The 16,323-nt window shown below is 49.5% G+C and overlaps 1 protein-coding gene across 10 annotated transcripts in view; it reads left to right on the top strand.

Moving 5' to 3' along the window:
• The window catches only part of SAMD11 (sterile alpha motif domain containing 11), a 183,178-nt gene that overhangs the window by 127,579 nt on the left and 39,276 nt on the right, over nucleotides 1-16,323 (top strand). For all 10 annotated transcript variants that reach the window (XM_073317122.1, XM_073317116.1, XM_073317118.1 and 7 more), the window contains 2 exons: nucleotides 4,581-4,673; nucleotides 14,354-14,512. In XM_073317122.1, coding sequence (XP_073173223.1) covers nucleotides 4,581-4,673; nucleotides 14,354-14,512 — 252 coding nt within the window. The remainder of the gene's footprint in view (nucleotides 1-4,580; nucleotides 4,674-14,353; nucleotides 14,513-16,323) is intronic.

Below are 16,323 nucleotides of genomic sequence, written 5' to 3' on the forward strand. Positions count from 1 at the left end.
TGCGGGGGTGGGCTCTTACATGATCCTGCTCACTCTAGCAACCAGGGCCGGCAGTGGCTGCTTTCTGTGGAGTCAGTGTTTCTTTGGCATGCCCTTGCAAAATCTGCTGCCAAGAGACAGTGCCAGGTGTTTCAGAGGCGGCTTTTGGCCTGGAGAAGATGAAGGCGGCAGCTTGCAGTTACAAGCAGAAGCCCTACAACAACAGAACAGGAGCATGTGGAGATGGAGGCGTGGATGGAGCTGATGCTGTTTTTCGTCCAGCTCCAGCCCCCATGCAGACCACTGCCTCCGGCTCAGGACCACAAGCCCCGAGTGGTGCGGCTACATGGTGATGAGAGCGCAGGAGGGCCAGCAGTGGGCCCAGAACTTTCTGAGGAGGAAAACCGCCATGGCACTTGAGCTCGCCAGGGCCCCGGAGTGGCTAGGTTGGCAGGAGAGAGCTCCTGCAGCTGAGCCTGAGGGCTAGCCAGCCCAGCCTGCAGGCAGATTAGCGAGCTCAGCTGGATTGCAGCAAGGACCTGCTGGGCACAAGGCAGCCAGCAGGCCTGCTTTTAAGCTCAGCAGCAGGTTGGGCTGGTCAACCCTTTATGCCTACAGCTGCGATCACTCCTCTGCCAGCCTTGCTCCGAGCCTTGCTCCTGCTCTCCTCCAGCCCTGCTTGCTCCCTGACCCTCAGCTTGACTCCTGGTTCCTGACTCCAGCTCCTGCTACAGCCGCTAGGCCTGGCTGACCCTGGTTGTGACACAGATCACTCAGAGAAAAGAGGCCATGACAGTCCAGAAGTGTGTTGCTATCACCCTGCAGAAGCTGGCAAGCTTGGATTGTTACCGATCTGTCGACAATCAGTTCAGGGTAGTTAAATCCGTGATTGGTGCAGTGGTCATGGAGGTTTGCAAAGGAAGTAGTGCGGGTGGTGATGACCCTTTGAGTTGGAAAAATTGGAAATATCCCTGAAATAATTGCGGGGTTTGAATGGCTGGGGTTCCCGAGCTGTGTAGGTACAATTGATGGGATGCATAGACCCAGCCTATGCCTGCCATTGGAAGTAAGTGAGCACCTTTAACAAGAAAGGATACTACTCCATTGTTATGTGGTCCTCAGTCTTTTCCATATGGGGACCCACCCAGGGCCCCCATCATTCAGCAACATGGGAAGATCAAGGTGGCTGTAACTCGCTGACACTTGGTTGTGTCTCCCCTCTCACTGTGACCCCCGGTGTGCCAAGGCTCCTGGGCTCTGTTCTCACTTTGCCACCAAGCTAGGGGGAAACTTGTTCAAAGTTGGAATTCAGGGTCTGTTTTTTTCCTCCTTTCCGCTAGTATGTGTCCAGAAAGTGGATTTCGACCTGTGGAATGGTGTATTGGAATGGCTGGGTGGTGACAGGTGCTGGAACCGGGCACATATTCCCCAGATGGGACTGGTGTGTCCAGGCTCTAGATATAGAGGGGAGAGGACCAGTTCTCCTGTACTATAATGTGAATCTTTGCATTACATAGCACCTTCTATCCAAGGGTCTCAATGGGCTTGACAAATAGTAATGAATGAAACCATTCAGCTACCTCTGTGAGGTGGGCTTATACCCCATTTTACAAAAAAGGAAGCGAAGAGCAAGGATGGTCTTGTGGTAAAGGAACTGCCAGTGGCCTGGGATTTCGGAGACCTGCGTTAAATTTCTAGTTCTGCTGCTGACTCCCTGTGTAATTGTGAGCATGTCACTCTGTGCCTCTGTACATCTCTGTTCTCTGGCAATAATAATTCCTTTCTCATCCCCATTGTGAGAGCTTAGACTGCAAGCTCTTTGGAGCAGGGACTATCTTTCATTATGTGCATGTACAAGGCTTAGCACAGTGAGATCCTGGTGTCAGCTAAGGCTTCTAGGCATTGCTGTAATGCAAATACATAAGTAATAATGAGACCCAGAGAGGTCAAGTAACTTGCTCATGGTTAAGTAGTCTGTGGCAGAGTTGGGAATAGAACCCAGGGGACTCTCACTGGCACGTGCCTTAACCACAATTTTGTCTTTCATTCTCATTGTCTAATGTGATGCAGTAAAACATGTTTTAAATAAAAAAAAAAAAAAAACCCCAAAACCAAAACACTAAATGCAAAGTTGGCTCATGGTTTAGCAGAGAAGAGATTTAATATAATGGAAAGAACTCCCACGCTGAAAGTATATTAAGAGTCTTGTCATCTTTTCTTTCCCCCCTAGCTTTTTTCCATCCTTTAGGTTTTAAAATGGAACATGCTGATTTGACAACAAAATAACATTATTTAGAGGTTTTTGGAGCCTCAGGACTGTATGTGGATGTGAGATACTGGGACAGGGGCTGCAGGTCTTGCTGGCGTTAATATGCTAACATAGCATGTCTGGAGAGCTGGGTTCAAATCCTGATTTGGTTACAGATGGAAAATAGTGAGCTCTATTTAGAGCATGACCCGAATCACATGAGTGTGTTTGACCCACCACTGCATTTGTGCACATGGTGCTCAGGAATTCGGGTGGCGGAGCGCTCTCTGAGACCAGGGCACAGAGCCAGTCACTTGTGGATGTTTGTACAGTGTTTTGCAGGTACCGGGGGTGCTGCCAGTCAGGAGTGACGTGAGGCAGGTCAGAACAAATGCGTGTTGACAGAGCTGTGCGTCTGTTTGTGCAGTTCAAGTAGCAGGGCAGAGGAGGGACTCTAGATCGTGACTGAGGTGCTTCGGCAGAGCTGTGAAGTCATGGACGCTTACTACAGCTGCTTAGAGCCACTGCCCTAACCCACCCGTACCTGTAAGCGTGTCGCCAAATCCTCATTTGAATCATAAGCACCATCTCCGCCCCAAATGCATGAAATCAGGCCTTAATGTGATTCTTCCCCCCTGGGAGTGGTGAGCTGAGTATTGGGACTTTGTTGTTTTGAAACGGCAAATGCTGGATGAGAGAAGGTGAGAGGCTCTTGGCCTCCAGCTCCAAAGGTCTGCAGCACGCACAAGAGTATAATAATCAGGCAAATCAACACCCAGAATAAGGAGTTCCAGATAACTGGGGAGTGGGAAGGAGAGAGAGGCATTGTCTTGTGACCTGAGTACAGGATGCCAGGCCAGGTACTCCTTAGAGCCTTCAAAATTGGCTCTGCTAGTGGACAGTGTGTGTGGCAGGTCTTTGTTTCCACTTTTGTAAAATGGACACGACAATCCCCCACTGAAGGCTGAGTTAAGGCTTGAATTTGGAGTGCCTTGAAGATTTAAGGTCTGTCACTCTCTTTGAGTCCATCCTTTCTTCAGATTGCCACCATTTCATTGTATTGACTTTGTTTTTCAGTTAGGGATGGCTGCAGACCTTTGCAATGCTTCCAAGCGCTGGTGGTGTTAACAGCCTGGGTGACAGGGTCACGGTGAGATAAGATCAGAGGCAGCTTGTGCTCTTTAAAACCTTGAAATGCCACCTTGTAACTTTGCAGAGTTCTAACATCCCTCATTGGATAAAGGCATTTCCTAGCAGGTTCTGCCCTCCACCTGTTAACTGTCTGTTCTCCTCACCACTTGGACGCTGTCAGCGACAACTTCTTACACTGTGTCTCCCGATAAACAGAATGCCAGCTCAGTCAACTAGATTTAGCTAGCTGAACTTGAATTAATGCAAAGTGACTATTAGTGCTAAGGACCCTGGTTTGGATCGAGATGCCATGTGGAAGGGAAATAATGTTTTGTTGTGTTAAACAGTAGTGGTTTGAATTGTAACATTTCTTAACCATAAGAAATGTTGCATGCAAAGCATCTGTGCTTTGCTCATGTTGACTCATAGACAGGCGCAACATATACCCTCTCAAATATGGTACTTGTTTTCAAGGCTTTTTGAGATGCTGCATCTTTAACAAGCCCTTGAGAAATGAGAATTTGATGCTCACAGTGACAAACTGTCTCTTCCTTCCTGCCCGTATGCAACTTCATGCTTTCAGTTTCCCCAGCATTATTATGGGAGGATATTGATTTTAAATCTGTTCAGGGGACGCTGTAATTGTATATTAGATATTTTGCGTTGGCTCGCAGGGCTGCACTAATGCAAAAGGCTCGAGCGTTTCCGTGCAGTCTAGAGGGAGAAGATTGCTAAGGACCTTGAGGTTTTTAGGAGGAGCGAGAGAGAGAGAGATACTGTGGTAGGAAGATTCAGAGGGAATTGTTTTTCTTCCTCTCCCATCCCCTTTTTCCTCCCCCCAGTTGCTTTGCATCGGGGCATGAAAGGAGTGGAAACACAAGAGGGACAAAAGGCAGCCGAACAAATGATGAAACTCAGTAAGGAAATAAACTAGATTCAGAATTTACAGCTTAAAATCATTGCATTGATCACTGTTTGAACAGTCATTACATCCCTTTGGACTGCATGATTAGGAAAGCAGATCTGGGCTTTCAAAATGATGATTTTTTTTCTTCCCCCCCCCCTCCCCCCCCCCGCCGCCCCGTGTTTGGGCAGCAAAATGTGAAATAATTCTCTGGTTGATTCTGTGAAAGGGAAAGAAGTGGAGCGTTATCTGATACTCAGGTCTCTCATTTCTGTGTCCCTCTCTCTCTCCCTCTCTCTCTCCCTCTCTCTCTTCTAGATGAAATTTTAGGCAGGAGAAGAGTATGTTCTCCCAACAGCAGCAGTGAGTGTCCTTTAGAAAGCAAGAAAACCCGAAGCAAGTCCCCAAAGGGTAAGTGCTATTTCTCTCTCTCTCCTCTCCCCGCCCCATTTTCTTTTCTTAAGAACCTAACTTAATTGAAATTAATGAGGGAGGGATGTGAGATGCTGAGTAGGAGCTTCCAGTATCTGAGCTGGGGGTGTGTGAGGAAGGCTACCAATGCACAGTGTTCTCTTCAGCTGAGTGGAGGGAAGATCAGTGTGTGTGTGTGTGTGTGTGGGGGGGGGAATTATCTCCCTTAATTAGACTGATTATTTTACGGTTTAAAAACCAAGCCAGGAGCTCCTGAGGTGGGTCGGGGGTGTGTGTCTTTTTCAGGCAGTGTGCCTTGGTTTGGATATTTAATACAGGACACGCACTGCATTATCATGTTGGCATCTGCTTTTTGTGTGTATATAATTATGAGTATAGTAAAAGTCCAGCTAGATAGTCCTTCTGCGTTGAGGAAGTTATTCCTCTATAGATGGAATCTGTAGAGTTGGGGGGGGGGAATGTTTTGTTTTTAATTTTAGGGTTTTTATTTAAATCTCCTTATTTATTTTTATGCTTCCCTCCCATAAACATGATTTTAAAACTTTTTTTTACGACCGGCAAAGTGGAATGGGTAATGGAGCCTGCAGTTAATGAGTTCGTCTTAGGGTTGCGTAAATGAGGTTTTGCAGGCTGTTCACTTAGAGGCTTTGTTGTTAAGGTCAGACTAATTAGCTGTCAGTAATGCCCACCTCAGTCATTATTGCTTAACCTGTGCTCTTCTAGCCATTTAAAAAAAAAAAAAGAAAAACTGGCCAGGTCTTGTTTCATGAGGTTGGAGTCCGGCAGCTGAGATTCTTAAAAAGGAGGGAGGGGGAATGAATCCACCCCCATGTTAACCAAACCAGATGGTCTCCAAGGGGGCTTCAGCATGCAGTGTTTTACTGTGGAACGTTCACTGCTTCCTAAAATACCTTGTACTGCGCCTTCTAGCAGTGCCTGGTACAGCCCCTAGGATGACACTCTCGTTCTAAATAAGATTTTTTTATGTAATCCCCTCCCTGCCTCCTACCCCAACATTATGATTAGATGGGCATTAGTATTCCAAAAGCAATCCTTGTTGGCTGCTAATTGGTGCGAATAGTGCCTGGTACAGTAGTTGCTAACATTACCTAGAAACATACTCTCCTTCTTAATCATTTTTTTTTTATGTACCCTCTTCCTGCCTCTTATCTCCAAATTGTTCCAGTTAGGAATGCATGAATAGTCTAGCAGGAATTCCTGTCAGGTGCTAACAATACCTGGTGTAATGGGTACCCAGCCAGTACCATCCACTAGGCCTAAATTATTTCCTTTCATTTGTTCATCTGCACACTTCTTGTCCTCCTGTTGCCCTCCCCTCCCCGAGTTACCATCAGAAGTGCCTCTATATTCCAGGAGGAATCCTTTGTGGGTGCTGAAATGCATTTATTACACAGGAGCTTTCGATTTTCAGTGTCAGGCTATGCAATACCACGCCACAGTTTGCCACAGCTTCCTTAAAGGAGTTAGCACACACTACCCACCTTCAGGCTTCTGCTGACTCGGTCTCCTCTACCCTTTCTTATCCATTGCATGCTCTGAAAATGAATCACAGTGGTAGCAGTTTAATCTGTTTTGCTGAGAAGCAGCTAAACTTTAATCAGGCTGTTCAAGACCAGGCTATAGTTTTTGGATTTATGACACTTATCCCTACCCCCACAAAAAGGGTCCCATTTTACACAAATGGGAGTCATCGTCAGCACTATTTGACTTCGTTGGTTGCAGTATCAAGCCATAAACTATCCAGTCCTAGCAGAGATGGGCCAAAGCCACCTCTTCCTTCCCTCCCCCTCCCCCCCACACACTTTGGACATTTGAGTGAAATGAGAGGCAGGTCAGAGCCAACCCTTACTTTTGCATATCCACCCCCGGGTTCACTTACCCACCTTTGCTTCTTTCTAAATCCTGCTTTCTCAACCAGAATCATTGAATGGGGGTTTCCTTCTGACTCATTCAGCAGGGTTTCCCCAGAAGTCCTAAAGGGTGACAGCTCCACTCCACTTTCATTTTCTGCTCCCCACTCTTTCCTTTCCCTGAAAGCCTTTCCTGGCTTTTAAACTAGGCTAACCTGAGACTGACACAGGCTTTCTAAGCGATGTGGATCTCTTTTAAACCTCCAAAGTCTCCCTCTTCTGGCACACACGTCTTGAGATTGTTTAGTGGCAGTTCTTCTCCCCCAGGTACTGGACAAGGCCTTTGACACATGGGGATCAGCTCTGCGCTATTTGTCACTGAATACTGAGGTTCCCCTGAGCAGTGTAAATGGTGTTGTTTTGTGTTGTGTGTAGATTAGAGGAGCTATAGACTAGGGGAACCTGGAACATCCAAGTTGTCAGAATGGATCAGACCAATGGTCCATCTAGTCTGGTATCTTGTGTTCAGCAATGGCTAGCACCAGCTGTTTCACAGAAAGGTTTACAATCCCCATAATAACCAGGCATGGACTGTCTTACCCACAGGGGATGGTTCTTCCCAATCCCTGTCACTTAGGGCAGTGCTATTCAAAGTGGCGGTCTGCGGACCAGTGCTGGTCCACGAGCCATCGGCTGCTGGTCCGCGCGCACATTGGAAAAATAAATTGCCGGTCCCCCACATCAGATAGCTTGAGAAGCACTGACTTAGGGTATGTTTACACTGGAATAAAAGACCCACAGCACAGCTGCAACTGTCTCAGATCAGCTAACTCGGGCTTATGGGGTTCAGGCTGTGGGTTAACAATTGCTGTGTAGACAGTTGGGCTTGGGTTGGGGCCCGAGCTCTGGGACCCTCCCCGTTTGGGGGGTCCCAGCCCGAGCCAGAATGTCTACCCAACAGTTATGCAGCTCAAGGCCCATGAGCCCGAGTCAGCTGACCTGGGCCAGCCGGGGGTGTTTAATTTCCGTGTTAGTGGCTTATGCTTTGAAGCATACCAGTTTATGTCCTTTTAGAACGTAGCCTATCTGCTACAACGGTGAATGTTCTCATTATCTCTGCAAAGTCTCATTCTTTGAATCGTGCCGAGCTCTGACCTCAAGGATATTAGTATTGTTTATAATGTATTTGTACTGTGGTACTGTCTAGGAGCTCTAGTCATGGACCAGGACTCCCTTGTGCTAGGCACTGTACAGACATGGAAGAATATCCTGTGGCAGTGAGTTGCTTGGAGAGGCTAGAGAAGGCATTCTCATGCTTCTTTTGAATAATGTGGGCCTCTTGTTAATGGAGACATTTTCTTGTGGACGCTTCCTGTCGTGTTCACAGTCACATAACGTTCCTAAGGTAGCACCAGTAGTTCTTTACATGGAAAGGCAACTTGAGGGAAGCGTTCAATGAGTTTCTCAGTGTGGATGGGGGCGTGGTAGGGAAGCTCATCTTCCACCTGCGTACAGGAAAGAGTGAGAGGAATCATTGCCCAGTGGTTAGGGCACTACTTAAGGACTTGGAAGACCTGGGTTCGAATCCCTGCTGTACTTAGATACTATGCTGGTGGAGGCCATATAAATGCCTAAGATAGATATTGAAACACCGACTCAGCATTTTAGCTGCCTGCCTGCCTGCATTGCAAATTCAGCCGTAGCCAAGACTTTACCGTAATTCAACGGTGGGATTAAAACGTGCCGAGGGTGCTGTCTGTGCTGCAGAAGGGAAGCACCCTTTAACTGTGTCAGGACAGCTGCATCCATACCTCCTTGTTGCAGGATTCCCCTGCGCTTCCCCCTGTCAGATGGGATTGACTCCCCCCAGGGTGGTTGACAAGCTGCTAAGCAACCCTGGCAAACATGTGACTTTCCAGGAGTATTAGAAAGTGGACACCTACCTGTGTTGGGTTATTGAGACATGGTGACCTAGAACTTGTCTTGAGGCGTTTGGTAGGAGAGGGAGTTTGTGCGGCTGGGACACGTCCATGCATGTGCAGGTGGGAGATGAGTGGAAAGAGCCCACCTACAAATCCACTGATACATCACTTAATTAGCTAAAGCGGTGCTGGAAAGGCACCCAGGCAGGGCTTGTGCAAGAGCAATGCAAGGGCACACCCTGTGCATAGTCGGCAGCTCCTGGATTGCCCTCATCTCCTTTCCAACAGTGGGACGCTTGCTGCTTTCAGCAGCAAAACTAGACGGGAGACGGGTCTGCCAATTTGCAGTTGTGGGCGGTGGCACCAGTGAGGGAGGCAAAACCCTGGCCTGAATTTCCCTGCCCCTGTCCCTCCTCTAATCCCCTCGCAGCGTGGCACCTTGTAGTGGCTCGACCAGCCTCAGGCAGTGTTCCCTTAGGAGCCAGGTGAGCTAGAGGAGATCTGTGCCTTCCAGTGGTTCAGCTAATCTTCTGGGGTCTTTTGCTCGGGCACTTGTAAAGTGGCCTGTGGCGGCTGCTCCCCTGCTTTGTGTAAACTCTGCCTCGGCCCTGCCTACAACCCCATGGGAAGGGCCTATCCCATAAGATCACACGCCGGCCCTAGATGCAGCTGCAACTCCGGGCACGGCAGCATTGTCTCCAAAACGGCCTTTTGACCAGGATAAGTGACCCTGCGCCCGCGGCCTATCTTGAGACACTGTGGCTATGTCTCACAAAGCAAGGAGAACAGAGGCAGCCGAGGACATCACTCCTTTTCTCTGACTGAGTGAAAAACCACCTGTAGGGCTGGAAACCCTTCCAGCACCGAAGTGGTAACCTTCCCTTCCCCCTCCCCGGTGCACACACCAGAGATCAAAAGAGAGCCCTATCTCGGTGGAAACAGGGCCACGCCAGCACTGCTGTCAAACAGAGCAGAACGTTCTCGTGTCTAATATGGAAATGTGAGCGTATCAGAGGCTCAGAGCAAGGGCTGCGCTGGCAGGTCATGGAGGAAGCTTTCTCCCTGGGAGACAATTCCCCAGCAAAATGTTCACTCCCACAACAACAGCGTGGTCTGGAGATGTGCTCCTCTGGTCCCTGGAGACAGGAAATAAAACTGCGTTATTGCGGAGAGAGAGAGAGAAGAAAAATCAGGGAGAGAGGGTTTTTTGTTTTTTTTTTCCCTCCCCTATCTGAGCTGCTGAAAAATAAATCTGTTAGAAACCTCCTCAGATGGGGAGATTTAAAAGCAGGCTGGACTAGCTGCTGGAAAATACGCGGTAGGGAGCAGGGAGCGATCTTGCCTTGGCTGGATGACCTCGTGGGGCTGCCATTCTCTTCTTTCCTTCTGTGAATCACTTCAAACAAAAAACAAAACAAAAAAATAGCCCTACAAACCACCAGCACTACTTAGGATCTTTAGTTTACAAAAACAGACCTGGCTCTGGCCGAGGGCCAGAGCTGGACAGTTCAGATCCAGACTCTCCCACAATGTGGGGATCTCCAGATCCATGTGTTTGGTCTGGACCTCTCTCCACTTAAACATCTATTGAAGAACAATATTCTGGCCCCGCTCCTGCTCCCACTGAAATTGGTAGCAAACCTCCCTGCTGGACTGCCATGGGTACTGGAGCAGGAGCTCTGTGGGCTGGGACAAGAAAACCCAGGTGGCCACGATCCTAACCCTCAGCTCTGGCTTTGAGTCTTTGGCTGTAGCTGAGCTCACAGGGCAAGGGACGGAGAATTGCAATGCTGCATGCTGCCCTCTCTGTCTGATTAGAGGAACCAGGAAGGGAGCCCGGCTTCCTGGGGGCTGGTGGCTGTTCCCAGCTGCCTTTTAGCTAGTGGGTGTTAAAGGAAAGGTTCCATCTGCGGTAAGCCCTAGTGGAGGGGAATTACACGATGTCTTGCTCAGGGGACGAGTCTCAAGCAAAGGGACCTGTTTTCCCACCTTGAGTTGTGAAGCCCCCAGTGTGTCACTGCTGGGGGGAGGCCGTCAGCGGTGGGGGGCAGTGGGAATCGTAGTCCGCATCGCAGAGCTGCGGAGAGCCTGCCCTCTCTGAAGGTCTGGTTCCCTTGTCCCTGACATTCTGGAGGGCACCAGAGGCTGTCGCTGTGTTGACAGAGCGAGAGAGTGATGGGGAGAGAGCCGCACGCACGGAGCCCTTGGTGGGGGGCCGGCCAGGAGAGCAGCAGAGAGACAAGCAGATGTCTGTCTAGGCCCTTGCTTCTGAGCTTCGATACTGGAGTCCCTTTCACACCTGGCGGCTGGAGGAGATTTGACAAGATCAGTCTCCCGCATTACCCCCTGGTAATGACAAGAGCAGACAGCAAAGCTGCCACGGAGCTGGAATTATCACTGGCTGAGTCATGTGAAATCTCCAACTAGAAGTGTGGAAATCCAGCTTTCCCCCCTCCCCCTTCCCGCCCCTCCCCCCCTCCCCCCCGCCTTGCACCTGAAATCTGCTCTGGGCCTGATCGGATAGAGTTTATGGTAATTAAGTGTCATTATCTCCCCCCCCCCTTTTTTTTTTTTCCTAATGACACGGCTGTGAAGAAACCTCAGTGATTTTCCTAAATCGGGGTCTGGGTCTTGTGGCTTTTCTCCTCAGAGCTCCAGTTAAGAGCATCAGATGAGAGTTGAGACAGTTGATGCCTCTCTGAGCTTGCTGGGGAGGAGGAGTGCCAGGAAGGCAGGAGGCTGTGGGCGGTCTTGTCAGCTAGGAGAGTCGGGGGAGGTGATTTGGAGGGGAATTCCAATCCCTTTGCTCCTTCCTGAAAGCACCGGCCACCTGCTGCACAAGCAGTTGCGCCGGTTGCCTCTAATTATCCACCGCTCCTCTTTTGAGTCACTAGGTTGTGAGGCAGATGCACCCAACTGAAGGGGTGGGGGTCCAACTCCTAGAACGGTGCAGCTCAATTCGGGCTTTGAATCTGTGAATTTCACAGGAAGTCCTTGGTCCTCGAGATACAGAAACACGTCACTAGGGTGTAGTTTAGTGGTTGCAGTTTGTAGCCCTGGTTGCAGAGTGCTGTGCTGGGTGAGAAATTGAATGGAGCTCTGTCGTTGACCCCAGCAAAATAGGGCAGAAATCATGCACTCGCTCTCCGGGCTTTATACTCACAAGGGAAAGGAGTCGTGTGAATTAGGGTGGTGTTTGGAGGTTGGAAACCCAGGATATTATAAGCTTTTCGGCTTCATTCTCTTCTTGGGGTTTTGGAGGGGGTGGAACTTTTTTTTTTTAAAGTGATTATGGCAGTAGCATCCCCAGCTGAGATCAGGACCTCGCTGTGCTAGGAGCTGGATAAACACATGGGGCAGAGCATCGCTGCCCCAAAGATCTTATGCTCTGAATAGACAGGACAGGCGAAAAGTAGACGGGGAAGGAGAGGTGAAGCAACATGCCTGAACTTCCACAGGAGGGAAATGGCAGAACTAGGATTAGACCCAGGTCATCTCAGTCCTAGTCCAGTGTCCTATCCGTTGTACCATGCTGCCTTTCCAATGCCACTTGCTCCCCTCCGTGATCATCCTTTCAGGGGATATCCAGACCAGGGGACCTCTTGGTTCTCCGAGAGGTGTATACATAGCTATAGTCACATGACAGAGTGCGAGTCAAAGCACCAGCATCCCCAGGTGACACTAGTGTCAAGTGACTGGAATTTGTCCCATTGCCGCCATCTTGGATTTGGGGCCAACATGGCGGCACTGTCGGAAAGGCCCGACAGGCTCAGACTTGCAGACAGGGAGCGAAGGAGAGAGAACTCAGAGCTTGCACACAATGGTTCCATTAATAGATTGCTCTCCCGTTCAGTCAACGCGCTGGCATTCTAGTGACGCGATGCAATGGGCAGCAGCCCTCCCTCCTCCCGTTCCCTCTGCCCGTTAAAGCTCTTGTTGGCAGTTTCCCTGTGAGTAATGAAAGGGTTTTGCCTGTGGGGATGATCCAAGATAAAACAGTGTGAGAGCAGCCCCTGCCAAGCCGTGAGTGTGGTAATTCCTCCGAGTTCTGCTTACAGTAAACAAAAGCTGCTCTGGATTTTATCTCCCCTGGTTGCTATAGTGGGGTCTCTATTGCCCGGGGAGCAGGTGCGGCCTTTCTGAAGGGGATTCAGCCCCACACAAGAGAGCAAGGCTTGGTGAATGTGGAGGCAGGAATGTATGCGGTAAATCTGTTAGTCACTGAACCTAATTTTGCCTTCATGATCCATGCAATCGCAGTGGATTCAGTGGGGGGTAGCAGAACTTGCCCACCTTACTTGGAGACATTGGTACTGCACCTGTGAGTAATGGGAGGAGGGTTGGCCCCGTAAGTTATTTCAGGGCTGGGTGGGCTAGTTTGTATGGGCTTTTTTCCCCTTGTGGCCCTGCTGGGGGCTAGGCGTCCAGCTGATTTCAGGGTTCAGGTAAGAATCATGTGCTTGTTACTTGAACATCAGGTGATTCTTGTTCAGCTACTTACGCTAACGAGGGAATCTGTGGAGTTGTCCTCTGCCTCTTCACAGCACCCATCGTCGTGAGGTGTAGGTCAAGGCTGCAGCGTTCTGAATAAGTGACAATCGCTGCTCCTCTCTTGCGAATAGTCAAACCAGTTGGGGCATGGAAGGGGGCGTGTGATAACTGCATCTCCTTTATAACTATTGTTACATTGTAGTAACCTCCCAGACATTAATTAATTTACCTTCACAGTGCTCCTGAGAGGCTGGCAAGATTATCACCTCCATTTTACAAATGAGAAAACTGAGGCATAGAGTCAGATTAAGGGACTTGGCTGAGGTCATATAGGGAGACTGTGGCAAAGGAACTCAGATTCTGAGTCCCCGTGTGACACCTGAACTACAAGACCATTCGCTTTCTCTCAAGGGTAGAATTGTGGGCAGGGTGCTGGGCTCAGGCTCAGTAGACCTGGGTTCAGTTCCCAGCGCACACAGAGATTCTCTGTGTGACAGACCATTGGCAAATCCCTTACTCTGCCCTGCGCCTCCGGTCCCCATGCTTGCCTCACAGGAGTATTGTGAAGATAAAAACTGTCATGACTGGGGTGCTCAGCCGTACGAGTACCTAGAGAGCCTGTTTCCGTAACTTCCCTTTTGATAGCTGAGCGGATGGGTTGTCAGAGCTGCTCCTAGCAAAACTAGTGGCTTGCTACCTGTACTGCGATTCTCAAACTCGTCTACAGGAAGCAGTTGAGCAATGAGCATCTCCGTAGTGAGGGATCACGTTGCCCCTCTCTGTAGCCACCTCCTCCAAGCGTGTTCCAAATGGCAGGCTTGAAAAAAAGGGGTGGGTGTCTATTTAGGCGTTAGTTGAAAAGAGAACTAGCATCCCCCAGGGGAGTGGAGGAGAATCCAGTACGTCTTTCATCGTGTGTTTGTGGCAGCAACGGTCCTCCTTTACCCCCTTAGGTAAAGTGAGTTTGCCTGTAATTTTGTTTGATTGTAATGTAACACTCTTGGCATCCACCAAGTGTGTAAGAGTGTGTGTGTCTGTGTGTGTGTGCATGTGCTGAGTTTGAAGTTTTTTGTGTTGCGTGTGTGTGTTTGGAAGGGGTGTTGGGAGCATATATACGTGATTGGGGGTGTTGGGTCTGTAGATTTTGTGTGTTGGGGGTGTGTGCATATGTTTGGGGGCATTGGGTGCCTATGCATTTGTGTCGGGGGGGGCAGGGTTAAATTTGGAGGTTTTGTGTGTCAGGTTCATAGGCATGTGTTTTGTGGTATTGAGGGAGGATATCACTTGACTTTCGTTTTCTGTCTAGTCCTCTGGTCCTCCTGCACTGATGTGATGTCTTCTCTCTCTCTCTCTTTTAAAACCTTCTGCTCTTCAGACAATTCCCACACGCCCGTGCTCGAAGACGCGGTGACTCAGATGACCCCAGAGGAACACTACAGGCGGATGATGTCGGCTCTGAATGAACACAGCACCTTCGAGGAGCAGCAGCGTCTCTACCAGTTGGCCAACAGCATGGCAGTCCCCAGCCACGGTGGTACGAGCTTTCGGGGGGAGGAATGGGCTGGATTTGTAACGCGTTGAATTAAGTTCCCTGTGATCTCTGATACTTTATCTAGCAGCTGTAACAACACCTCGCGGTGAGAATGGAGTGGCTCTGCTGTGAGCTTTGCTTCTGAGAAGCTTAGACAATTAGCTTGTGATTGCAGCAGGTCTATAGGCATATCAGTAGCGCGGGGTCCTCTCCCCTTCCTCCTTTCTCTTTGTCTTGGAGACGGTCAACCCAAATATTCAGAATCCTTGGTGCAAGTCTGACTTGGTCACAAGTGGAGTGAATTTAGTGGGTCTCTGCCTAGTCTCATCTCTTCACAAGCCCACCCCGGCCTTTGGCATCATCCAGAATGGTTGGCAGGCTTGGCTGAGCAGAGGCTGAGGGCTGGGACAAATGAGGGGGTGTGGTCACTGACGTGCAGCAGCAGTTCTGTGAGAGGATCCAGCACTGGAGTAGCATGAAGCATTGCAGGATGTAGTTGAAGGGCATTGGCAGTGCTGTGCGTGGGAAATTCCCGTAGCACCTGCCTGCAGTGTGTCTGGCTGTAGCTGGTGTTTATGACCTGCCATCTTACGAGGATTAAATTCACCGTGTTTTTAGGAATGAGAAAAGCAATGAAAACTGTTCAGCAGGAGAATGCATAAGCCAGTGGGAAATGTGTGTCTGGGGATAGACAGACAGATTCATCCCTGGTGTTTAACTTCATTGCTCTGGAGATGAATTTGTCCCTCACCAGCTGAAATCAGATCTGCTGTGGGCAGAGGCTTGGTAAACCTGGGAGCTGAAAGGGAGAAACCTCTTCTGGGCCCAGCATACTCATGTTGTGAGAGTCTCATCAGAGCTTCACCACAAGGATATTGTAGGCAGCTTCCAGGCACTGCTTTCCTTGCAGCCACAAAGCACCAGCAACAAGTCAGGACAGTTGGGCTGTCTAACCCTGGGTTGGGTGTTGGGGGAAGCCAAGATTCTTCCTCCCCACTCTTGTTTAATTTGGAGTAGCCTGGGCTTTGGCTACAGTGGGGTGTTTTTGCATGGATGGAGCAAACCCGCGGGAGGATGGTGCTGCACCAGTGTAGGAGGTATTTTGTGCTGGCATAGACTTAAAGTCGGATAAGCTGCGTGGGTGCCAGTCCGTCTTTACACTGGTGCAACTTGTCTCCACAAGGGATTTGCTCTAGTGCAGCCACATCAGTGCAAAATAAGAAACAACCCAGGCCTTAAAAACAACTCCCAGTTCTGAACAGGTGTTTGTGTCTTGCTGCTTTTGCTCCATTATCCTGCAGATATAGCGGCTTCTTCGGGGGAGTTTGTTCTCTAGTCCTACGGTTTGTGCTTTAATTAAATAATACAAATAAAAGTATTTGTCCCTCATATTGGGGAGCCCAACTCAGAGCCAGTCACACGGTGTTTGAGGTATCGTGAGCATCACCCATAGGGGCGCTAGTCTGTTCACAAAGCAGCCAGTGGGAAATTGGGTCATGGTGAGAGAGCCCACACGTGTTGTACAGGTGTCAGTCTGTATGTACACCTTCCCTTCTCTTGTGCATGTGCGACATGCTGGCACAGGACTGGCTGTGGCCAAAACAAAGCCGTTAATTGTGCATGTGCCCTCTGCCTTTTCTGATGCAAGAGCAGGTGAGTGAGGGGGTGTCCCAGGGCGACTCTCTGGGGGAGCGAGGGGTGGATTAATGAGCTGCCTTGGAGCCGGAGGGATTGTTGGCGAGAGAGATTTGACAGCTATCTGAGCGCAGAAGGAGAAGGTGTCACTGGGAGATAGAAATTACACAGCACAAGTT

This window comes from Lepidochelys kempii, chromosome 18 (assembly GCF_965140265.1).
Source record: "Lepidochelys kempii isolate rLepKem1 chromosome 18, rLepKem1.hap2, whole genome shotgun sequence".
Taxonomy (NCBI): domain Eukaryota; kingdom Metazoa; phylum Chordata; order Testudines; family Cheloniidae; genus Lepidochelys; species Lepidochelys kempii.